The 26,968-nt window shown below is 42.0% G+C and overlaps 1 protein-coding gene across 1 annotated transcript in view; it reads right to left on the bottom strand.

The window, feature by feature from the left end:
- The window catches only part of mgat5 (alpha-1,6-mannosylglycoprotein 6-beta-N-acetylglucosaminyltransferase), a 59,838-nt gene that overhangs the window by 19,382 nt on the left and 13,488 nt on the right, over window positions 1-26,968 (bottom strand). Inside the window, exons 4-10 of the mRNA XM_026301659.1 lie at window positions 16,225-16,301; window positions 15,057-15,146; window positions 12,756-12,827; window positions 10,131-10,292; window positions 8,531-8,700; window positions 7,935-8,069; window positions 4,043-4,176 (exon numbers count right to left, since the gene is read on the bottom strand). Of these exons, the coding sequence (XP_026157444.1) occupies window positions 4,043-4,176; window positions 7,935-8,069; window positions 8,531-8,700; window positions 10,131-10,292; window positions 12,756-12,827; window positions 15,057-15,146; window positions 16,225-16,301 (840 nt within the window). The remainder of the gene's footprint in view (window positions 1-4,042; window positions 4,177-7,934; window positions 8,070-8,530; window positions 8,701-10,130; window positions 10,293-12,755; window positions 12,828-15,056; window positions 15,147-16,224; window positions 16,302-26,968) is intronic.

Genomic DNA, 26,968 nt, shown 5'->3' with positions numbered 1-26,968 from the left:
ACTACTAAAGAGCAATCGCTACATTGGCACAATAGCCATGATACTGTCAATAGGATGCAAAAGGAAAAATGACCTATTTCCAGTTCATTTTAAAGATATATAAACATGTCAGGCAAAAATCTCAATGATGACAAGTAACTGAGATGTAAAGAGGCAGAGACAGTCCTGAGCACCATGAGGACGCAGCACTTGTGTATCAAGCTAACTGTGTAAACAGGACAGGCTGTTAATTAGTGTTCGGCCCTCCTGATGCATTTGGCAACAGATGCCTCCTCTCCCACTAGAGCTGCCACTCAAAATGTCACTCAGCCTGCCACAGCTTCTTCTGCTATTAGCCAACAAACAGCCTGGGAGGACAGCCCTGTTGCAGACGTTGCTACTTTGTTGCTCTGGACAAACATGCCAGTTCGAGGCGGCCAAATTTGCTTGGTAAGAAAGTCTGGATTCAGTCTGTTAAAAGGGAGTGGGAGTCAATATTGGTTCAACCTTGTGGAGCAGAGCCGTGGAACCAAGTAACAAAATGTCAGGGATACTTTTGAGGGGTGGATAACTCTCCGACAGGGTGAGAGGGGCTGTTCTGGAGCTTGTTGCTCCTTAAAGGAGCAGTAATGTGGCAGTAAATCTTCAGGAGGGACAGATTATACTTCTGCATCTTCACACAGCAGTGCCTACACGAGAAAACTCAGCAGGAAAATGTAACCACAGTAAGTCACAGACTAAGGATTATGTGATTAATGTTGACCCAGCACCTGAGAATGCAGGATCATTTTACATGAAACCAACTCCTACACTGGTGGCCAGATTTCAAACTGCAAAGATGCTTCGTCAGCACTAAAATCTCTGGTTTCTTTGAAACTTTACATCACAGATCTGGTGGTCCAACCACTCATCTGAAACCGCCTGAAGGCTGAAGATAAATCAGTTACACCTCGGACGCTTTCACGCTAACAACTCCAGAGTTAAATTAAATGAGTTTTTCAGACTAAGGTGAGGTGAAATCTGGACACTGGATCCACAGCGACGAAATTAATCACTGCAATCAGTAGTTATTTCCATCTCTTCAGTAACTGCAATATAAATGTTACCACCTGCGAAAGAACTAATAACTGATGATACAGTAGTATTAGTATAGCATTACCATCTGTGAAGCGAAATTGAAGGTACAGATATCCATCATGGAAATTATTAACTTAGAGGAGTTAGAGGAGAAAACCACAGACAGCACAGGCGCTGTTGTTTTAAAGCAAACGTTTGCAATTCCACAGTGGCACAAGTGTGAAGTGCTAATGTTAGCTACATTTCATACAGCCTAAGGACAAAGCAAAGAAACACACAACACACAGTACAAAACACAGCAAATACAGCATTCATAATGGAGCATAAAACTACTTTGGAAAGTGTGTGTGTCTCTGTGTTGTTCTTTCCATGATACTGGAAACCATGCAGCAACCCAATTCTCATATTAGCACGGGTCGCTGCACTGCCCCCGATTAGTGAGTAGACAAAAAAGCGCACAGATGGATTAGAAAAACACTGTCATATTTTTTCGTCTCTGAAGAATTTCTAGACTCCGGTGTCGGAGTTTCCTGCGATACCTCCATTATGTTAATCCACTGCAATTAAGTGACGCAGATCCCTGAAGAGGTTTCAAATAATACAGAGTAGGGACATAGTGTGAGGTGCCCCCGCTACCCCCAGCTGGGATCGCTGAACAGACACAGAAATCAAGAGGTCTCAGGTCAGATGTGCTTATGTTTCATTACAAAACTATCATGAGACACAGATCTGTACAGAAGAGGTAGGAAAACAACTTGAAAGCCATTCATCAGCATTTCAATAACTATTGGCAGGAGGTGTCAAATGGTGTGTACCCCACATGCACCTTGCAATTTGGTAGTCATAATGATATCGCTGAAAGGAATGTGTTTGTGTGTTTTCAGGTGCTGTAGACGGTATATTTGTACTTTGGACTACATGTACAGAAGGTGTGTTGGAGTCAAAAAATACAGAACATAAATCTATTGATTTCACTTAGATGGAAAAAACAACCTTAAGTGAGCACGAGAAACATTATCAATCAAAGCTTTACAGGCACCATCAGCCTGGCAGATCTCAGGGTCAATTACATCGTTGGCACTGCTTCAAAGATAAATACTATCTACTGCTGTGTTCCACCTCTGACCAGCATTAACCATTATTTCTGTAAGGGCTTAAACACTCACATCAGCAGACCGTGTTAGCAACTGCATATACTGTGCTCTGAAAGCTGACCAGGTTTCTAATGGGTTTTTGTGAGAGTGCATGGGCACAGCACAGATGTCAGACAAGAAACATATGTCTGTGACAGCATTGAGAGGGATTAAAGAAGGATCATTATTTATAATTATCCATGTTTCGAAAATAATTAGATAAAATGCCTGGATACAGATGTCTGTGGTATGAAGTCAGTATAGTTCATTTAGATTTATAGAGCAAAAAGTCATTTGTAACTTGGAACTTGTTTTTAAACTGATGAACTGCAGACTAAATAAATTAGACCTGATTGGACTTTTGACCTACGGAAAGGTTAACTACATTATATTTTCAAGCTCTCCTGATTATAAATGACTTGTGCTGAGAAACAAAGCCAACTAAACTAAGACACGGAGCCCATTTAAAAACAAAAGTGTGCACCAGAAAACACTCCCTGCTCTTCCAACTCTCAAATGGATTAATGAGGACAATTTGGCTTTGTCTTGTCTTTTTGGCCAGAGGCCACAGACTCTCAAATCCCCCAACCAATGATGTATGAAACCCTGCCTAACTGTAACAAATAGACCAATCCAAATCTGGGATAAATTACCTACTGGGGTCTGATTTATCCATTCTCACATCTACATTCAATAGGTGAGTCAAAACACAATTTATAGACCAAGAAATACAAACATTAGATTTTAAGCAAACTTTGACTAAGCAGTTATGAATGATCTGTCATGTTTACAGAGCTCATCTGTGTTATTTCACCTTATGGACACTGTATTTACACACATGCTTCCAACTCCACCTACTCTAACTCCAAACTGACAACATGGGTTATGCTTAGAAATACATACTGCTAGTTTAATTTGTAAATATTTAAGTACTGCCTAATAATAATGGGAAAGCTGGGATGCCTGTGTCAATACACAGTGATGTTTATGCAGTATAATATGCTATTTGGGATGCATGACACCCATATCCTTTAGCTAAAGGAGAGCACAGCACACAATGCAGACAAGGGGGGGAAAAAAAGTAATGTCTAGACTCTCGTGTCTGGAAGTGATGCCATTCTGTGGTTTAACACTCGGCCAAACCACTGTGCACTTGTTTCACCTGCGATATCATCTAACCTTGTGACTCTTAACTCTATAACTGTGCGGAGGCCCCAGTGTATTATGAGAAAGACATACCCTATTCAGTGGACAGAAGGCCTATTGAGGTGCTGTGGTATTCTGGAGAACACTGGGCCTCACTTCCCAAATAGAGACTTCAGGGGTAACATTTCACTTCTCTTAGCCATGGGGAAAAGGTCAATACCCCCGGGGGTTGCCTCCTGTTCCACCCCGGAAAATGCCCTCCTCTGCTGCACTGCCACCTCTCATCCACCTTAGCAAATATCCTTGACTCCACTTATGCAGTGATCTCACAGCAGAGCACACACGCAGCAATAAAACCCCTTCGTCCCACATTCATAATCACAGGAAAATGGAGAGTGTCTGACCTCTTACTTTCTTTTAATCTGCTTGATGATATTCCATTAACTGCTGCTGCTTTTTCAGAGTATTTGTCTCTTTTCCAAGCAAAGGAGAAACTCTAACTGGAAGTGTGAAATAATTTACATAGTAGTTTTTGAGAACTAGCTCTTATTTTGACAACAGAAAGGGGATCTTGCTGAAGTAATGAACTTTGTGAGAGTCATATGGAAAAGTAGGCCCACATTATTGATCCTCCAGCACAAAAGCCTGTAGAACTATGTATTTTGAGTGCTTTAAGAGCATGTGATGTGTGGGTCCTGCCGACTTACGGAACATGGTGTTGAACTGCTGCGGGTTGAGGTTCCACTTTCCCCACGGCGTCTTGTGGCCCTTGGATTGGGCGTAGTGGGCATGGTTGAACTCCGGTTCCGTCCCAAACGAATCCAGCACCCGCAGCATACACCTATGACATCACAGAAAGACGAGATTTAAAAGTCTGTTCATGGCCAGAGGCACAGACACATACATCATAACTTGACATCATACTGTGTATTTCAATTATGTTTGCTTTCAAATCTGGCAAAAATCAATGAAACACGAACAGGATTATAAATCACCAATGTACAGAGTTAGTGTTGTTATATTATGTGCTAGAAGACAAACTATTCACACCCTGTGCAGTTAATACCACAGCACAGGGATTTTTCCATACTTTTGTCCCAGTCATCTTCACAGTAGTCCAGGAAATAAGTCTCAGGGTAAACTCACACCCATATACACCACAACATTAACCCAAAAAATGTTAACTGTTTCGATGTCTTATACAGCTAATGGGCTTTAGCTCACTTTAACAAATAAAATCAGAGCTATAACGGCCACAGGTATGTGGTTAACAATGGTTCAAATAAAAAAATAGGGAAGGGACAAACACGGAGCAAAGGTAATGCATGACGTGAAAGAGTTGAGCACATACCAGTGTTCTGAAATTAACAGCTCATTTAGTTTGATCCACTCACACAGAAATGAATCCATTCTGTAAATGATCATTAAAGTGGAAAAATAAAGGCTCCTTCCTCAGATTGACAGATAGTGGAAGCCTGTCCTATAAATGGGGATCATATCTGACTCAAAGGTCACAGCACAGGATTAATTAGACCACAACCAGTAAAGGGAACTGCCCCTCGTGACCTTTGCCTTCATGTTTTACATTCATTAACTCGCTCACTGTCACTTGTTTTCTAGATGCTGGTTTGATTATACGTGCTCTTTTCCAGACTATCCATATTTTTAAACTAACAAGGTAAAAGACTAGTAAAGCAAAGGAAACCCATTGTCAATCGGTTGACCCAAATCGTTAAATCTATTTCTCCCTCTTGTGCTATTAATCACATTGTTTTACAACTCATCTTGACTACAACAGAACCGAAAAATGATGAGACTGTTTTACTGATCATGTTTGGTCCAAGAACAGAATATTCCAGTGGGTAAATAAAGTTGACTGCCTCCCACTTTGGGTCAAGGTAGAATGATCAGTATTTATCACTGTGATAAGAAGAAGTCAGAACCCAGGTGTAAACAGATATAGCGTACACACACACAGTCTCACACACCCACACACACACACACACACACAAGAAAAAAAAAAATCCCGTCTCTCTCAGTGATTATTTCTCCGCCCAGGCAGATGCTGTGCAGCTGGCTGTGAAACTGTGAAAGGCCCTGGGAGAGCAGAGAGCTCGGAAACACATTCAGCAGGAGGAAACCTTCGTCTGAGAGCAGAACATCAACAACATGCCCACATGCTATCTCCTCTCGCTCTGGAGAAAAACAACCCTCATCTGTCCCGGTAGACATATCCTCAACAAACGCAGAAGCGTGTGATGTGAATGTGGCTGCAGTGAGGGCGGTGAGTTGACATAAAGTAGCAGGAGTTGAGACTGTTGAGGCTCAATGGGTATATGACATTATATCTAAAGTAATAATCATGTAACACACATGAAATGGTCTCACACACACACACAATATGTAATAGTGGCTATCATAAATGAGAGGTTTCTCTCCTGTCAATATTATCTCCCATATGAAAAATGCCATAAATAAAGCGGTCCCAAATGGGTCATTAGAAAACAATGACATTATGTGGGAATTTTTGTTCACCTGAGGGTCTGGACAACCCCGAGGCTCAACGCAGCAGCTGGATAATAAACAGACTTTTGAGTTGAGTTCTGTCTTATAAAATCATTAGACCTAATTACTGCTGGGATTTGGTTACATAAGGACACCATGAAGCTGGGAAAAACAGACTCCAATATGTTATTCTTTTATCATCCTTTCAGGCTTTTACTAGACTTATCAAAGAATAAATGTACACTTATAAAACTGAAGAACTCACAGGCTGTGCTCCTTCTACATGAACTGAGTTACTTTGTCATGTACGTAGCCTTTTTCTTAGAGTAAGGGAGGGGCATAGTAATGGATCGGTGCCTGTTGGCCACTGCTTTACCACTATGAGTCAGAACTTACACAGCTACCAAAGCAAGCTGTTGTATCAACATTACCAGTAAAACCTGAACACATGGACACGGACACACACACATGGACACACACTGTTGTGTCAAAACAAAGTTCTCAGGAAAAGAAAAACGTTATGACAGCTAAAAAAGAGAGCAGGCTAAGAGACAGAGAGAGTAAAGATGTGAAATGATGAAATCAAACTTGTGAAACTTCAAACAGCTGATTGGTCCTGTTTTACTTCTGCATTATTGTCTTTATCTCAAAAGGGCATATTGTCTGCAGATAAAAGTGGACTGTTTGAGGAAGTTAGGGGTTCAAATGAATAAGAAAAACACTGAACAAAAGGGCAACACTGGCTTTAGTTTATAACCAGAAAACAATAGCTCAGAGTATTCCAATCTCTCAAGAGTAGTATGAAACACAGTGATACAGTTCTGCTGTAAGACAGGGAGCTAGAAGACTGGGGCAATAACAAAACACATTAATCACAGACAGATGTGACAGACCTGGCTGCTCTGTCCCTAAACACAAAAATAAACCAGAAAAAGCAGAGCGATAATGACATCGTTTATTGTTTGCAATAACCTGGGGTTTGGGTTTGATATACAAACAAAGGCGCATGATCTGTCTATCTCCCTGAACTGCTGTATGACAAATACCATCAGGGCAAGATTGAGATGGTTTCACAAAAGTGTTCTCAGGTCAAGCTCTGAAGATGAAAAATGTAACTCACTTCTAATAGGAAACAGCAAAGCAAAAGACAGTTTGGCAGAAGACGATGCAGGGAAACTGACCAGGTTACATTCAGTGACAGAGGAAAGAGTACAGAAAAATAGCCCCAACCTGCAATCTAGGTCTTTTCTTTCACAAAGCTCTTAGAAAATGTACAGTGACATTAAGCTCTGACATGAGTGCTCAATAATGGTCGAAGAAGTAATGCACAAAACAGCATCTGGGCCTTACATTACGCCTGAGGCTGAATCAATTTCCTCAGGGCACAAAGAGAGCGGATGCAGTTTAAAGCGTTATGTTGCCAACAAACAAAACCTGGTGACAAGCAGGAGGAACCAGTGGGGCCATTAGTGCTCCCAGACTTATTGTTCCTTCTCTTTTCCTGTCAGTCGAACCAGATGAGAGCCCTTTCAAAACATACCAGGAAGGCCACATCCATGGTCCTCAGCGGAGCAATCGGAGAGAGACCAGACGTGGTGGGTGAAGACACCATGAACAACATACACTCCCTCAGCCCTTTTGGGAAATTGTGGTAACAGAAGGGCAGAAAATAGACTCATTGTCCCATCAGTGCCAGACAAACTTCAACCCACTGGCCTTTGCCCATGTGAGAGAAGCTGTTAAACCACAACCGGCAGCTGTAGCACGAGGCCAAAGAATAGTACCACTTTACTGACTCGGTAACACAATGATATGAGAGGGAAAGGCAAAAGTTACAGTGCAGGATGATCCATGGGAAACAAAACAGATAGCTACTTGCAGAAAACTGATTGAATTTGGAAACAGTCCAGTGTGGAAGTGTGGTGGGGAGACCTAATTTACAAACTTCTTTTTTTTTACTATACAGCTTCTACAAACATCTGACTGCAATCACTACAAAACATGGATCTACTTCAGAGTCAAAGTTTTATGTATACCTGCAACAGAAAATGCATTAAATATAGAGTGCCATTAAAAGACATATAATGTACTTACTGGTAGTGGACCCAGGAAGGCCCCAGTGTCTTTTTGAACTGGGTGAGGCCCACAATGTCAATGTAGATGAGCTCGACCACCTTGTCCCCCTGAGTCGGGCAACTGGACTTGTTCCCCATAACCTTGCGCATGATCCTGGGGATGAAAGTTTGAAATTAAAATCAAGTTTTCATAGGATGATACACTGATTATAGTACATTGTACTCATCACCCCCCCTGGTTCAACAGTACCTTATTTGTATTAAGTAACTAAACAAGGTGAAACTGGTCAGAGTCAATGTGGTAGTTTGCATTTGCAAAAATGATTATGGTTTGCTGCAGGCATCTGTTTACCAAGAAAAACCAACAACTACTACAAGACAAATAATGATCTACCCTTAAGCAAACAGTGGCAGGTTTATGATTTACCTTGACAAAGAAAATGTGGTAATGTGGCTTTGACAACTGGCCCAGTGTGCCCAGGACTACATTTGAATGGCACAGTATCAAAGTACCGCTGATTAGACAGAGCAGCAATTTGAACGGAATCAAGAGTTTCCTAAACTTGAATGACAAGTATATTTAGTGAGTGATGAATGACTGCTGTTAGTACTGACTCTTTGAGCTCAGCCAGTGAGGCAGAGATGCGAACGTCGTGGCCCAGCAGGTACAGCGTGGTTATGAGATCGCTCCACTGGACCAACTCCCCCAGTGGGCCCCCACTGAAGGCATTTTCTGCTATCTTGAAGCCCGACTCCTTGGTCAGGAGGCCCAAGTGCACCAGGACCTGTTTGAGAAAGGGAAAAATTAGGCAATAAAATGCCTGACAAGCAACTCATCTAGCTTATCATTTACAATTTTTACTGTATATTATTGTAGCAACATGTGATACCATTATTGCACACCGGATGAGGGTTTATATATATATATTAAATAAACACTGTCTGGCCAAGGCCAGTGTAACAGAGGCTAGCTTGAGAAAAAAAAAAAAAAAAAACATCCAAGGACGCCCCATTGAGCTGGCATTTGAACATATGTAAATGAAAAGTACTAAAAAACATCCTTATCCTGGTAGAGGACTGTGAAAGCAGTTCCACTTTCCCTCTGCTGAGAAAAACACAACTGCAGTAGGTAAATAAGCACAACATACAGGCACACAGAACAGGACGGTTTTCAGTTTCTGAGGGGAACACAGTGTTCCGCAGCAGGAGTAGGAAGTAAAAGCAGGCTGTGTACGAAATGACCGATGCATTTTTCATTGGTGACAGCCAGCCCCAGTCCCAGAGCACACTAGTCAAGGATTAATGTGTGTGGATTAATATCCAAAAGAGATTAGTGGCTGAAATGAAGAACTGGCATTGACAGTATGTGGAAGAACATGTTCTTTGTCTAATTATAGGCTGAAAACATTCAACTGAAGAGTAAGGAAAGACGGGTAAGCTACCATGGATAGTTAGATGAACCTCTACTTTGCAAAAGCGAATACTGCTTTGCATCGGCGCCGAGGTATCATGGGAATGTGATGTAAAATATTCACAAGGCCTGTGGAAAGTGTGGAATGCATTATTCAACGCCGGAAGCTGCCACCAGCTCAGGACACAATGGAATATCCATGTCTGTCCTTTCCCACCACCAGTTCTTCCCTGAGCAAAGATGCAAGTCTGCAAGTCTGCAAGTGTGATATATGAGTGTGTTTCTGGACCTGATGCTTGTATTTCAACAGGCTGATTTCAGAACAACACTGCGTTAAATATAAATAATTTAAGCTAATAACATCATTAATATTACATTCTTTTAAAAAAAAGTGATCTAATTTTGGAAATACACTCAAATCTCCCTGCACCTGTTTCTTTGGCTGAGTGTTGCATCTTGACTGTTTAAAGTAATAATCTGTGATGTATATACCATTCCACTGCCAAGTGATATATTATTTACACCTACAGGGTATGCCGCATGTTATTTATTATTCTGAGCATTGTGTCTAATAGCTCTTCTCTGAAAAAAAATGCAGCACAGAATGAGGTGACACGTAATGTTTCAGGGGGCAATGAATACATCCAAAAACAACTGTGGCATTAACAAAACAAGGCCTGTGAGAAAAAAACTCAATTCTCAACAATGTCAACATAAATCGAATTCAGTGTAGAGGAAGACTCTTTTGTCTGGTTTAGAGCCATCTCTTCTGGTTTCTCCTGTGTGCTAGTATTTCATGCCCACCTTCTTCCTCCGACGTTTGGCCAGGTTCTGCTTGGCAGCCAGCGAGCGGATGGCGGTGACCCACGGCTCGGCCATGCGTTTGATCCTCAGCATCATCCAGCGGAACTCCTCCCGTTGTGACATCACCCGGTAAAGCTCCTCAAAACTGGTCCGGATCTCCGCCTGCACAACCATAGCACAAGGGTGATACAGCCAATATGGCCCCATTAAGAATATATGCTGCTGTATATCTGTATATTTTACTGTGCCTTTGCGGATTTGCACCTAATCTGTAGTTCACCACATACACAGTATGTTTTTTCATTTGCACAGCAGATAACACAGTCACTTATTTATTTCAGACCATATCTAATATTATGTTTCCATATTTTCAGTTTGTTATCCTGTTGCTTGCTAAATTAACTTAAATGCATATATTAATGTCTAGCTGCTCTCATCCTTCTTTCCACTGCTTTTGTGACCTAATCCCAGGAGGCTCTTTAAAATTTAAATCCAACTTAATTTAAAATTGCAATATTGACTCCTGCAGTTTCCAGATTGCCAAAGGGTTGTTTTCTTGGAGGGACGCCCTTCTATAAGAGCTCGATGCAACCAAGAGTCCCTGCTTAAAATCACTACAAGTCTAAGAAAAAAAACAACTGCCTAAATCACCTTAGACAGGCAAATAAAAGGATAGTTAAAGAATAGTAGGGATCATGTATAAATAAATGGGTGGATGACTGTTGAATGTTTAATATACTGCACTATATGTATACCTTTGCCAAATGGCTGTAATCACTGATATTCAAGTGATTCAGTTGAGGTACTACTGTAAAGTATCAGAGGAAATTATACATTGAGAACACACAAAAATGTGCCTTTGTGCCAAGAACATTTGTCTGAGATCGCTCCTGAGAGCGATATTTCAAATAATGAACCTTAGTGTACAAATACTGAATTCAGAAAGGCACTGTAAAGTATTTATAGTGGGAGGAACAACAAATACGGCAGCATTCAGAGTGGAAAGCCTTCACAGTGATGAACAAAGCTGGCTGTACGGTCTGAACGGAGAGAAGACATCAGTCACACCTTTAATAGCTCATATATAAAGAAGGGTTTACACTGTAGAGGAGGGGGAGGAAAAAGAGGTAGCAACAAAGAGGAAAGGAAACGAAGGAGAGAGAACAGGGCGAGGAAAGGAAATAATACACATACTTTGCAGAAAACCAAAACAGATATTTTAAAATAGGCCTGCATGATTTGTCTTTCATCATATCCTGTTTTCTCAGTGGCTAACATGAATTCTAAGTAATCTCACACAGCATACAGAAAGGCTTGCCTTGTTGGGTACAGAGTGTATTGAACAACATTACACTTTAATATAACCTCATCTGAAACCACAGAGCATTATAAAGGTAAAAATATCACACATTCTGCTTTCTGTTTGTGTAATTAAGATAATGAAATGCAAGGACAGCCTGAAGAGGGGGAACAGGAGCAGGAAACAAGACAGTTGAGAGAAAGAGAGAGCAGAGGAGAAGCCACAGTGCCATTACCAGCTGCTAAGGTGGCTGAAACAAGGCTGTTGCAGGGCATTAGCATCCCTCATGACGACAGGAAATCACTTCTGCAGACTGAACCTATTAAAATCTGGGCCTGAATTAAAATCTCCAAAGCCTGTCAAATGGCATCTCCCTACCACAGAGGGCTCAATGCTGTTGATGCATCCAGGGAAGGGGATGAAGAGTGCTTAATATTGATTCACCCGTAGTGGGGGGGGGGGGGGGGGGGGGGGGGGGGGGGGGGGTGTTTCGAGGAGCGCTGATACTGAGGACTATGCACAGGCCTGTCGTCCCGGAGAAGCTCTCTAAGTGGGATTTGAGTGAGCTGCGGCATTGGCAGGGATAGAAGATCATTAGTCCAGATTTGTCCCAAGGTCCTGTCACTCCGGCTTTGGCCTATGAGAACAGCTTGACTCTTACATGCTATTGAGGCATGTTGACGCTGTGGATCAGCCTCAACCCGCTTGTTCATTTCTCACTTTTAAAATATAATCAGATGCACTGCACTTTGCTGCCACTTTGGTATATTTAGTCATTTTAAAAAGCCCTTCTCATACAATGCATCTTAAAATTAAATATTCCATTAAAAGACAGTGATTGTGTCATTTTCTTCTGTGGTGCCTCTATATTACACAGACGACGATGGAGTGGGACTCAGCATCGGGAGGGGCTTGTTTAAAAATTTAGATAAGAGGCGATTTAGATAAGAGGAGAAAAATTTTTTTTTTTTTTAAATCACTGTCACACACTCATATGAGTCTCTCTCAAACTCATCCAGCCAAGCCACTTGCAGCACCACTGTGATCCTAGTTAACTTTACAACAAGGCTGCACACCAAGGGCTTTGCTAAGTTCTACTGTGTAGAGCTGATTTGGAAGTTCAGTGGCTAGAGCTTCGTGGCAACAACTTCAGGTAGTAACTATCAGAACAATTGAGTTTTTCTATCAACAGTGTTTTTTTCCCCCCCAGTAGTGAAGTAGTGTGAAAAGACCATTAGCAGCAAGCAGCATCTTGTGATGAGAGCTCTCAAGAGCTGGAGTAGCTGAAGTGTGTTTCCAGGTTCCAGTTCTGCTGTGTTTCTCACCTGTCCTCTCCTGTCCGTTTCTTCATCCAGGGTCTTTTTCCTCCAGGGCAGGCGGGGACACCAGTTCTCCACCTACAGAGCAAACCAAAGAACAACATTTAGGCAACCTTTAGGAACAATGACACAGAGGCGATGTGGGAGGTTTTGGGGGAAGAGAAACAAATGGTTAAAAGGTTAAGCCAGCAGTGTCATAAAACCAGTGCAACAAAAATATTTTAATAAATGGCACACAATCAGGTTTATTTTTAAAAGTAACTTCCTGAAGTTGCAAGGTACTGCAGATTTTAGTGATTTCCAAAGAGGCGCAGTGTTTGGGTTCGTCACTTCTTGGATGTAAAGCAGATATTGCTCTGACTCTGATATTATCTTCTTTATCTTCAGCTTCTCTGTTGCAGCATTTCTTTCCTCCTTTATCTTCTATCTGGTGTTCGATCAAACGGCATGGTATGGAGAAGAACAAGTGTGTGTTGCCACACAGACTGCTCTGCTAGAGAAGAGGTCAGTGTGTTTATCCTCCTTCTTTAACCACAACACGCACAGCGTGCTACTTGAGCCCTGACCTTCTACCACTGACATCCATCATGATATGTCGCCCTCTTCGGTTTGGCCCTTTGCAAGGTTAATACGGTGATCGACAAGTATGAATTATACATGGCGAAGGGTGTGTGTTTAAGCCTTAACAAACACATTGCAGCAGTTTCTCGATGGAAATACATGCACATTGCCATGGCAACTGTGAGATCACATGATCAGGAGTGGAGGCTGAAGGCTGTTAGATTAGCAGGATCAAATCTCAGAGTGGACACATCTGTTTTCTAATTCTTGCTGCTCTTTACGGATTGTTTGTTTCCATTTTCCAAGACGAGGGAGCACAAAAAAAGAAGAAGCTTCTCTCCTCCTAATGGATTTTGCCGTTGTCCATCTTACTTCTATTTCCATACAGCCTTTCTACTGTATGTTTCTTCTTAGCTCCCTGCAATGCTTTCAGCAGATATACAATATTCATAACAGCCTGCTGACCTTTCCAGAGCAGGAAAATCTCTTCTTAAAAACATTCTGTCATACTAAGATTTTAAATAACAGCTCACCACCACAAAATAAATAAAGAAAGAAAGAAAGAAGAAAAAAATAATAAATCGACTCTTGAATCAACATGAAGATGATGTGAAAACCTATTGAGATAGGCGTTTTTCCAGCAGTAGACGGAGAGAAGGAGACACACTGCAGAATCCAAATCAAGCTCAACAGTAATCATGGCTGTGATCTATAAAGGCTCTTTGAAATAATAAATCACAGTCGTGTCTTATGGGAAGCCGAGCTGTTTTTCTGAATCTGGGAGTTTAAGTGTAAAACAGCTGTGAAACCAGCATTTAATATTTTGTATGCAGATGGTGATGGATAACATGTAAAAGAAATCCATTAATAAACTGCATTTTAGTTTCTGAGATGAATGAAAGTAATTACAGAGAGGCTAAAGGCAAATATTAAAACCTTTTCCATAGCTTGATGAACTTCTCTATCAGACTTTAATTAGAATTAAAGATGAGATTCATTTGATAACAAGAAATGAGTCTGACAAAGACAAATCATGAAATATTTATGTGAAAGTTTCTTTGAATGAACGTCAGTGTCTACGTGTTACTGTTTGTCAGTAATGTTTGATCTGGCTGCTTTTTCTCTTTCCATGTTCCCATGTAGCCTAAAAAAGGCATCTCTACAAGAAGCACTGCATCATCTCCTCTTGCTCCCACATTGTCCTCTTCAACACACTCCAATTTGCTCTCATTAAAAATGAAATCCCCTCCATTTCTCTCCCTCATATTTTTAGCGTTTTATTCTTACGTGGTTACTCTATGCCGCAGGAATGCTGTCAGGGCGGTGCACACACACACACCATCCATTTTTCTGAATTGTCTCTGGAGTTCTGTTGCAGCATTTGCATCTTATCATCCTCACTGTCAGTCAGACAGAGTGGTAGGGACCAAATTAGGGAAATGTTGAACGTAAATGTTCATATTAATTAAAAAAAATAAATTAAAAAAAGCTAAATTAATTTGATTTTGAAAATAATTGATAACTCATTTGTTTTAGTCTTTGCCAACTTGTCTCCTACCTTAGGGGAAAATGTCCAAGATGTGATTCATTCAATCTCAAGCACTACTTTCCTTCTTGTTGGGCACAAACACAAAAACACACACGCGCACGCACGCACACGCACGCACGCACACGCGCGCGCGCGCGCACACACACACACACACACACACACACACACACACACACACACACACACACAGCTCTCACCTCGCTGAGGTAGATGAAGAAGGAGCAGGTGGATCCATCCACACCGTAGTTGGCGTAGCAGGAGTCTGAGCGCCACATTTCCTTCATCCACTGAGGAAGAGGAGAAGAGGGGAGAATAAATCTGAGTCTCACCCACACTTTAATATCAGGGACATATCTGAGACCACTGTGAGCCTACAACAATCATCTCTACCCTAATATTCACACTGACACCCAGAGAAGTCTCATTTAGAGCTTTGGTTTATTCTAATGATGGAGGTCTCTATTTGGGACCAGAAGGTGTCAGGTTTGTGTTTTAATGTGGCAGACACTGTGATGTGCTGAGAGAGCACCAGGCTTTCACCATCCTTCCAGGGAAAGAATCCAGGATGTTTAGGAGGCTCAAAGATCAGAGAAGCAAGATAGTGACTTGAAAAGCACTGCAAACTGAGAAAATGGATTTGTCGGATATTACCAAGTGAGTGCTGATAGTGGAATGCCAGGTTAGTGAATTGTGATCCCTTTCTGACATGGTGCAAAAACAGGCACACATTCTGTACAGTGTGTGTGTGTGTGTGTGCAGGCAGAGCATGTTTTGGCATTGCCTAGTGCCCAGTTGGAAATGCTGACAGTATCTGTGGAGGATTGGGACTGGCTGAGCAGATGGTGTGTATGATAGGGCCCTATCAGCTCTAGGGAGACCCCACATGCACACAGAAACTGAGACACTGGACTGAAACTGTGCGTACATCTGTGTCTGTCATTTGTGAGTGTAGATCTATGCCCTGCCCATGCGGGGGCCCACTAGGGCCCAGTTGTCCCTAAAAGGGGAATTAAACCTGCATAACGTTTTGTCTTACATCAGTCGGGTGGTGCTAGATATGTAACGGGCAACAGTCTGCTAACAGGTTAGCTCTAAAAACATGCCAGCAATGCCAGATTATTGTTTATAACTGTGGAGTTTTTTTGACAGAAGATCATGTCCCAGTCAGACTGTGTGAGTATGATGTGATCTCTAAATTTTCTGGTTATGTGGTTTGAATTTCTATAGGCAATGCTCTCTCACTGCTTTGCTTTTACTTAATTCAAAACTGCCTATTTCACATTGACTTAAATAGAGTGAAAGACACAGGCACAGAACGGGAGATGTAGAGGCTGCCTTTGAGAGTGTGTTTTATGAGTGATTCACCTTGAGCTTGCCCTCGCAGTGAGGGAAACCATCCAAAGGCGGCAGCTCGCACTTCTCCTGGGCTCCATTTAGGAGGTCTGGAGGAAGAGAGACAGAGAGACAGGGAGAGAAAATCAATAAGGTCAAGTCAATCAGCTCCAGCTTGCTCGCTTTCTGTAGCTGCCTTTAACAGGACGTATGGGCCTCACACTAAAGACAACAGAGATGCAATCTTTTGACATTCCAGAAACAAAAAAGGAACGTGGTGCTTTTCTGCATTTGATGACGTCTTTTTATGAGGTCTGTGGTTTTTTTTTTTTTTTTCCAACAGGGAGGAAAAAGAAGAATCTGGAGAGGAGTTAATTTGCTGCTTTACTGTATGTGGTGTACAAACAGCTGCTCAGCTGGAAGCCAGTGGAATAGCAGCAACATCACTATAACCAAAGAAATGTGAGAAGCAAGAGTGAATCAGTCAGAGCAGATAAAAATTCCCTGAAATGAAGTCCAGCCACCACAGCTGTGTCGCACATTTATCCTCTCAGCCCCGGCCTTGTTGCCAGGACTTCCTTTGTGGACCACTTCACTGCTAGAGTTCCTGTTTAACTAATCAAAAAAATAATAATACCATTTATGGCCAGTAACAGCCTTCAAATGTGACGTTTACTGGAACAGTCTGTCAATTTAAATTTCCTACCTGTACACACGGAGATCAATGCATCCAGCATTACTGTAATTTTATCCAAATGATATGAAGCCTTTGTGGTGGCATCAAGTTACTGCTAATGAAATCCCATCATTATCTACTACCTGTGCTAGTGTTGTGGTTGGTCACACAAGCGTGTAAGCAAATCACCTAGTTAAAGTCCACGGTTACCACAGGCCTTTAATGCCCTGTTTGAATAGAAACGTCTTCGTTTCATCCAAATTTCACCTGCTCTTTTCTCTATTATCACAGCTCAGTAGCACAGTGGCTGCCTGCCAAAGCAGCTGGTACATACGCAGCCTGTAGAAGAAGACAAAAAAAAAAAAAAAAAAAAAAAAGCCATCCCTTCGCCAAGATATAGAGACATTTGGCTGGTAGGTGGTGTCAGTTTCCTGTCCAGCTCAAAACACAGACGAACGGGCAGACAGATGACATGGCTTTTTTTGAAGCTGTTTTTAGAAAGCAGAGGTGATAGCATCTGCTTGGTGATTCAACAGTTTCTTTCTTGCGGATGTAATTTAAGAGTGGCAACTTAATCGTGTGTTTCCTCTTGTGAAATAACAAGACGTACAAATAGAGCAAACGTACTGCAGGATAGGACAGGAGAAGGCATCCAATATGCATCCCAAGTGGCAATGGAGTGAGGTTCACAAGGAAGTGAAGTTCCTCTGATGGCCACAAGATACTGGTTCTAAAAACAAAAAGTGAGGGGTAAACATAGGACTCTGCTGAATTCAGTTTAAAAAGTAATGAAGCCTTGAATTTCTGGCTCTTATTTCTCCAAAGCCAAGAAAACTGAGCTGACAAAAAGATGACGGTTCCACTCGTGGTCCAGGCTAAAATGAACAAATATTGGATGGCGTGCCATGAAGTTTTCAGTACATAGACCGGCTCCAGCCTCTAGCATGACTGTACTGTTGTACAGTCTGTGGTACGATTTGAGCTGCCTTACCTTTTTAAGGATTTGCAGTGACAGCTGGAGCCCGGCCATTACTGTGCGGTAAGGGATGACTGTCAGCCAACAGGATCACCTTTGGCTCAGTAATCTGAACTCCATAGCAACAGAAACCACAGAGAGCTTAGGGCTGGGCCCAGCTGAGCCCACAGTGATACAAACGGGTCGAGGAGATTTAAAACATTTTTTCTGAACTGTTGGCTTTCTGTAAAATAAACAACATTCATGTAACTGCAGTGGGGGGGGGGGGGGGATCACCAATATCATTTCCACACCGCTTTCAATCCCCCCAGGAAGCCAATATCAGTGTAGGATTAACATTCACGGCTTGCACGCAGGCCTCTCTTCCATATAATCACCTTTTTGATATCCCCATTCAAAGACGTTAGCACCATCACCACTGACCTTTATAGCCAGAAGATAAATAATGCATAGTGCTAGCCTGTGCTGTGAATAGATAAAAGCTTTGGGGCAAACACCACACACATGTAATGAGCGTGTGGGTGGTGTTTTTGAAAGAAGGGGTGTGGGTGTGGGTGTGTGTGTGTGTGTGTGTGTGTGTGTGTGTGTGTGTGTGTGTGTGTGTGTGTGTGCATGAAGCTAATCAGCAGCTACAGCACTGGGTCAGGCTTCTGTGAGGGTGGGTGGAGCAAAGGCTCCCACATCGTGTTCACTGGTGATTCGCTTTATTTACACTGACGCGCTACCGCAGTAAACAGATTTTCTACTGGTAAACTGGTTCTTTCTGTGTTTCTGTGCTGCTCCATGTAGAGCAATGCCCAAAAAAGACAAACAAACAAACAAACCCCAAAATATTTCACTGACATTTCCTCAGCAGTTCACAGGAGGGAAGAGAGAGATAAAAGCAAGGTGATGACACCTAAAAAAACCAACAAACACAAGTTTCCATCCAGTGTATGGTTATGTCATGACCCCCATGTTAAAAAGTAGTCTCTAACAAAGCTCTCAACACAAAGCTGCTCGCTTAGCGTTTCCCGTTTCTGTAAATCACACCACGGTTTATTAAAAGAGCTGCTTCACATGTGATGTGTTGTTTGCTGAAGTGGCTGTCTTGTGTAGCACATAAGGGGCCACAAGTGCAGCGTGAGCTGCTGTTATCTCATCCTTCAGACGCTCAGTCATCCAGTCAGCCTGCCAGCCGACCAACCAAACAATCAAACAACCAACCAGGCAGCCTGTCATTCACTCTGTCATTCAGCCAGTCAGCCAGCGAGCACCAAAGCCACCAGGCAAATCGTCTCCCAGCTTTAATCAAGCAGATGAAGCCGCTGCCAAGGAGCAGCTAAATATAGCTCCCTTCATAATCAAACACAGGAGAGGTGGTGCTGTTTCAAAGGGAGCCAATTCACCCCTAACGTATCAAGAAGATTTCGTTTAGTCAAAACGTCTCGTCCTGTGGAAGAGCTTCATTATTTTCACAACCAATTGGAAGCTGCTACACATTAAAGCTGAGCACCGTGTGGTTAAAGCAACACAGTCTGGCAGAACACCAAGGGGCATTAGCGGAACCTTTACTGACCAGGAAAATTCACAAGCAGACACAAGAGCGCCGAGGCTGCGGCTCTTCTCGCTTCCTCACATGCAGTATGGGACCGAACAAGGTCACAGCCAATGCCATGTTGAAGCAAACCACACCTCAACATAGAAAACGCACAAACCAATAAAACCAAGCCGGAGAAGTACGCAGAACAAAGATAACGACTAGAAGCAGTTAACAAAAGGTTAACTTGAAATGGATAAAAAAAATAAAAAAAAAAAAAAACAGAACACCACCACATGGTAAAACTATATAAATAGAGCAAGAACGGCATACAGCTCAAATTAATGTGGTGAAAAACACATCAAGCACTGGCTGTACAGAGAACTAAAAGCAGAAAACAGATGAGCTCATTCAAACTTCTGAGGTACTCAGGTCACCATTAGTTCCAAGCTCAGAGTGCGGTTTATCCAATAGTCCTTAAATAGCATCATCTCTGAACAATATCTGATATTACACAAACAGGATCAGTTTCCCTCACCCTGCCACAGTGTGTGTGTTGGTCCAAAGCAATGAGGTAATCTGACATCTGACAAGAGAAAACATTTAGTTACATCTGGTTTATGTTATTCTTCTTCTCTCTTATTTTCCCATCTCTCCCGCTGTCACTGATCTCACTCTCAGGCCCACTAAACTAAAAACCTTTCCTCAAATAACAGAATCTGCCAAGGGCAAGCTTTAGTGACACAGTTTGGTCTGCAGAAACTAAAAAAAAGTGACTAACTACATCCATTGGCAGAGTTTTAACTATTATGCTACTGGTTTTCAACACTTTGCTGCACACCAGATGCTCCAGCAATGAATTGACATGATTTGGAATAAATTATGTGTCATGTGTCAATACGGCGATGCAGCTGAAGTAAAAAGCATTTAAAATACATCTAAAAAAAAATATTCAAGGGTGAAAAGTGCAGCTTTTACCGTCTGTGTCGTCTGTTCCACTGGCTCAAAAACGCTAATTTTAGATGCACTTTGCAAGAAGAAGCGGAGATATCGGTGTGCGGGTTTGTGTCTGTGAACTTAGCGGCAGCTTGTCAGTTAGGAAAAAAAAAGGCAGGCTGCCTAATGGACGGTGTCCTCTCAGGCACAGGAAAGCTAGCAGCTGTGCAGGTGGAGAGGGGTTGGCTAAATCAGGGGCCCATACGACAAACAAATGATTCTGGCTCTCTTTGGACCAGCTGCCTTCACCGAGCTCATGAAAAAGAATGAATCGTTAGATAAGATCTATCTGACTAAAATGTTGCATGTATAAGTCACTGTCATTAACGGTGAGTAAGAGATATATACAGTACATCATATTGTATATGATATGTACTTAGCATCAATGCATAATTAGGAATACATTTCTGTTAGGACTGCAAGTAGAATGAGAGAGATTCACAGTTTGAAAGCCTCTACTCTAAACCAGGAACCTGAGTTAGCCCTAAAAACAGCTGCTATTCTACTGTAGTCACTTTTATGACACAGATCTTTGGTGAAGATATAAATGTGTTGGTATTTTGGTGCCGCTCTTTTGCATGGCCTTTAAACAAATTAGTTACTTCCTTGTCACTGAACACCGGAGAGAAGTAGTGGGTTAGGACAGAAATGACCTGAAACTGCACACATTAGACTGCACCTCTAAAACCTTGCACCGAAAGCAATGTGAGGACACAAGACGGGCCAGAAAAACCTTGATCAGTTCTCGTCATTGCAGAACTATGGCAAATGTTCTGCTGGTGATCCAAACAAATGGCAGAAGGCGTGCGACAACCTGAGCGTCAAGTGTTCTGTCACTAAAGAACTTCTGAGACTTCAACTTGAACCAAGTGCGGCTCTGAATTAAATATGTTCCTGAGAAATATTCCATTTCATCTGAGAGCCTCGAGTGAAGAAAACATTTGACCCACTAGACATAAACATTTCCTGTAAACAGCGAAGTGAATAAATGCTCAGTCTGCTTTAGTTTAACTAAAAGGCACTGCAGTAAAGCTGAAAATATGTCGTCATTAGAGAAGTGGTTTCTGAGCCAGACTTGTATAACACAGAACCTAAAAAAAAAAAAAAACAAAAAAAAAAACCCCAGTGTGAATGTGTATGAATGTATGCATGAGTCTACAGGCTATAGACTAACTGGAAAGCATATTTTTGTGTTGTTAGCTGCAGCGTGCAAATGCGTATTTGTGTTATTCCCTCAGTTCAAGTGCAAGTGCCTGCATCTGCAGCTCTATCCTCCAATTTGGATCCCGCCACTTTTGTCTGAAGAACAATGATTGCAAGATGAGGCTGGAGGTGATGTGGATGTTTGTGTATATGGTCTGCACCTGTGCGAGTGTTTCTGTGTGCATTATTTAGGAAAAACCGTGCCTGGAGATAACAGCTGATATTTAGCAGAGAGATGCCGTGCAGATTGCATTGCCAGGGGGCTGTGGCTGTAACTGGTAAAACAGCTTTATTGGTATGAGGGGAGACTAGACAAAGGAGGAAAGAGACGGAGCGCAGCGTGCAAAGAGAAGCAGAGCAGTGCGGTGTGCAGCGGCAGAAAGGAGACGCGCACTGCAATGAGAGAGCGTGTACTAGGGATCGAACAGGACTGGAAATATTATTACCTGGATATTATTTTTATATCATTTGCTTTGGAGATACTGTGTATGTAAATGATGAGCTTCTGACCTTAGCTCTCATGTAAAAACTTTCCTGTCCTCCATGTCCAGAACATACCCCCAGAATTGCACAATATTTCTGAAATTTCACAATCAACGAAGTCTCAAAACAGTCACTGAATATGACTATGAGGAAACAGGAAAACATAAGATCATGGAGAGAGAGTAAGAGAGAGAGAGAGAGACAGAGAGAGAGAGAGAGAGAGAGAGAGAGAGAGAGAGAGAGAGAGAAATGGGGTGCACGTGTCCCAGCCAATGGTGTGTAGGCCCCAGATGTTCCTCCCATCACACACCCCTACGTCCACAGAAAGCCACAGCCTCATGAGGGATAAGCCAGCCTGTGGGGAAAGGGGAGGAAACAGAGAGAACGCGTGTGTTTGCGTGGAGGTGGGGATGGAAGGGGCCTGGCGTGTTAATGTCAGTGATATACTGTGAGTGCGTTCCTGATGAACGGCCTCTGCTCACTTGCGACGCGACTGATTTGCCGTTGAAAAGTTAAATCCTATGCTGCAGCCTGCTCTAACTAATGTGTGAGTGAAGTAGCAGTGCTGGCAGACACTAAGGAACAAATGAGGAGTTCAGTCTAAAGATCGACCATACAGACACCTTTCAAAATTACTGACAAATGCATATACAGGGTAAAGCCACAGACATGTCTCTCAGACTACTGCTTCTGGACCAAAAGCAGTATACTTACAGAATAATGAAATCGAGGGAGATTAATGACTTTCACAGATAGATTTATGGCATTGTGGAAGACTTATCTTTGATTACAAATGTGTGTTCTTCCACCAGGCTCTCTGTGAAAGGAATTATGGCTCTGTTGATGTATTAATTTAAAAATGGTCCCATATAATAGATCAATGTAAGCACTCTGCAGCACTCTGGCCTCTATTACCAATAGGATAAGAGTGGCACAGGATTTGTTCATTTCCATTTTTATTGCTTATTTGTGGTTTCACCAACAGCTTTTTTGATTACTGATTAATCTACTGACTATTTTCTCAATTCATAAGTTGTTGTTGGGCCGTAAGATGACAGGGTACAGTGAGACATCTGTGCCTTGTTTTGTCCAACCTGCAGTCTATAACAAATTGCTATACACTGAGAATCTTATTTACAAAGCTAAAAAATAAAGCAACAAAAAATGCTATAAAAGGGCTAGCATTTGGGAAACTGTTGATCTTGTCCTGGTTATATAAATGTTTAAATCTATCTGATGGTGAATGAGTATTGTGGCTTCCTCAGTAAGTAATGACCAAAACACATTACATTTTAAGTTTCCAGTGAATCTGCTCAGTGTCCAGCAATTGCTGCAATCACACTGGCATCTCTGGTATGAATTGTATGAATGAAGGAAAAAAAAAAAAAGAAAAAAAAGAGCGCTGCTAGAAACAGCATGTATTTTCTATTTACCCTTCAATCTCGATGGTAAACAACATGTCTAACAGAGTTGCAGAGGTACCTTTGAATGTGATGTCTGAATATACAGGCACAAATTCACAGGTGTGTATAGTTTGCAGCTATGGATTCCATACATAAGAAAAAAAAAAATGCACATACACACAGTGAAAGTGCTTGTCTGCGCTTGTTGTCTGTTGGTATGTGAGGGAAAGTCCTAGAATGGCTCAGACCATGTCAATCTGTCAGAGGGGCAGGTGAGCACAAGGAGGTTGCGGAGGTGACAACGCTTCCTCTCCAGATCTCCATAACAAAAGCATCAAAACTCAATTCCAGTTGTCCCAATTACAGCTGCAGGACTGATGGCATGTCAAACAACATGCTGGATCATTAACACAGTGTCTGTGTCACAGTACTGGTAATGTTTAACTGTGACAATACAATATCTTCACATGCACATGGGAGTCTCAGAAAATAATACATGCATGTGATCCAGTGGAATTTTACATAATTAGCCCCGTTGCACTCTGCACTCTTACATCTCTAACATATAAAATTATGGATATTATGCTACAGGAAATGTTTTCTGTGTGTCATTTGTAACATTGCATTCAAAGAATTTGTTTGAATTAGTTTTTTTCTCCAAGTGCTGAAACACTCAGTGCTGAAACAATAAAGTACACCATATATCGCCACAGCCACACAACTCATGATTCAAATCATGATTCCAAGTATGCTGCTCTGTAATTTACATTAGATTGTCGGGTGATGAGTGTCAGGATCCATGCTGGGGTTTGAAAGTGTGTGGGAGCAAACAGCATCTCTCAGCAACTTATTAGCACTGAGTGAGTTTGTGTGTATGTGTGTACTTTATTAGTATTGATCTGCAGGGCTGAAGAAGTAAACAGGCTTTTCAGAACATAATGGAGACCCAAGGCTCTGCTTTAAATCCAAGAGGCCCATGAGGTATTTTATGTATTAAAATAGCAATTGTTTAGTGACTGCTCATAGATTAGATTTTTTTCCAAAAAGAATTCACCTTCCCTCTCTCCTCTGAGATGTTCGGGATACGTAACAACATAAGCTAAAGGTGGAAAATGAAAATGAAGTGAAACTCCCGAGGGACGCAGTAGGCGCCTGTAATCCCCAGCACAAAGCCTGTCCTTGTCCCTTTCCTTTGTTGACATTGAGGCCTTGCATCTTGTCTTTCAGTGTGAATAGCAAACAGATACACAAGCAGATCAATACCTGAAAGAGACAAAGCAGTGAAGACGCCCTGAGTTCCAAACAAACAGGTCTCTGTTTACAAAAAATAGCCAACGGTGTTAGAGGGACAGGATGCTACAAATCAGTCCGATGTCAGAGTTTCTCTGACATCGGACTGATTTGTAGCATCCTGTGTGGCTGAGATGGAAAAGCTTTAAATGCTCACAAGGAGTGAACAAATACATTGCAGAAGAAAGAAGATGGAGGAAGAGAGAGGTGAGGGCTTGCTAGATGGATGCAAATCACCCCCTGACCATCCATTACATCTCTGTCTATCTGCTGGAGTGTGTGTGTGTGTGTGTAGGAGATTACACTTCCATGTTACAAGCTAGCCAGCAGATGAAACACTGCTGATGAGGATGATTAGCCACATTAGCATGACACGGCAGAACAAGGCGTCACAGACTACCACTTGAACAAGTCCCGTCTGCCTCCTGCTGAGCAGCAACCAAGCCCACATCGACTCGTTCGGCTCCTGTAAGGGGTTTCTGTGCCTGCTGGGTGGAGGCAACAGAGCACAAGCCCAAGTCATTCCTGTTCGCCGTCAGAACCGGCTCTCCAGCAAATACAAAGCACTACTTATCATTCTTCAAACCGCCAATGCAGTTTCGACAACACACGCACTGGAGTGGGACTGTAAAAAACAATGAGAGCTGGTCACATACTTGTGCAATGACCAATCACAAAAAAATTAAAATGTTCCACAACGTGTGCACAGCTGTTGGTTAACAGCAGTTAAGTAGCGAAGGAAAGGCTGAAGTTTAACTAGTTGTAAAGATTGGACACTCGTTCTAAAGCTTTGTAATGTAAAACGAAATAAACACATAGCAATTTCTTCTGCCAGTTTTCTCTAAGATGCTGCACTTATATGAAAACTTGAAAATTTAAGCCCATCCTTGATTTTAAGCTGGAGAGAAATAAATTCAGAAAAAAAAAAAAAAAGTGAACTGTGAACACTAACAAGACACATGTTTGGTCCCTGACATGCCAGAGTACTTAGCTAAGAAAATGTATACAGTCCAGATGGAAAGAGCACAGTCCCAGGGCAGCAGCTCAGCTCCATCTTGATAGCAGCCTCTTGGAAAGGCAGGCATGTTCTCCTCACTGTCCTGATTCTTATCTCTGTAATTGCCTTCCAGTCAGGGAGGAGCGCTGGTGGAGCTGGCAAAGACGCTGCCTGCCACCCACTCCAAGACAGGAAACATGCTCCAGCGGTCACTCTGGAGTTTTGGGGCCTTTAGTTCATTGCCACGACAGACATGGGCATCATTTTCAGGATCCCAGTGCCGTCTCTCGAAAGTACAGGTGGACGTTAAAAGAGCATAGGGCAGTGTAGGTTTATTGTCATGTGTCACAGGTCCAGGTCCTTGCGCTCTGGAACACATAAGCTCAAGCCAAGAGTGCCTCACCAACACCATATGTGATTAGTGTGTCACCTTTAGCCACCAGAAGGCTTGCCGCTGACAGCAGACATTTACTGTCAGAGGAAAGTCTTTTCTGGGGAGACCAGGCTGCCAGAATTACTGTCAATTTTAAAGATTTTATATACGGGTCTATTAAACAGTTCCAGTTATGCTTTATTCTTATGTAGACTTATTTCAAAGTACCTAGCCTTTTAATTCCTTGCTGACATTTCAAGTTACAACACCAGTTTTCTTATTGATTAAGATACTCAACTAATAAATTCCTCTACAGAATGTAAGATGACAGGAAAAAAATGCCAAGTTGATGTCTTCAAATATTTTGTAGGGATGCAAAATTCAAGTAACTGCACTATTCGATAGCTGGCCAGGTTGCCAATCAATAATGAGTTAATCATTAACAGTTTATGAAACAGAGTGGTCTTTCTATGATAAAGCTGTGAAATTAGAGTAATATATGACACCATGTGACTTGACTTACAATTTAAACAACGCAAGACAAAATATTTCAGGCTTTACCAGAAAACATAAGCTAGATCAGAATGACTCGACATTTCTTACTAAACTAACTAAAACAACCTGAAGTAAATAACCTGTCACGTTATATAACATAAAGGAAAGAACAAGAGGCCCCAGTGGATTCCAGTTTTACTGGTTTTCTACAGGACATATAATCTGCATAACTGTTTGCTGTAGCTAACAGCACTTCAGGAAGCACCTGCTCAAATCCTTCTTTACAATAAGACCAAGACTAGCAACTATATCGAACAACTACAACGTGTATTTGCAGCAATTGTAAGAACTTATGACATTCAGTTA

The sequence above is a fragment of the Mastacembelus armatus genome, chromosome 2, assembly GCF_900324485.2.
Source record: "Mastacembelus armatus chromosome 2, fMasArm1.2, whole genome shotgun sequence".
NCBI classification, from domain to species: domain Eukaryota; kingdom Metazoa; phylum Chordata; class Actinopteri; order Synbranchiformes; family Mastacembelidae; genus Mastacembelus; species Mastacembelus armatus.
This window is presented reverse-complemented; position numbering and strand designations above follow the sequence as displayed.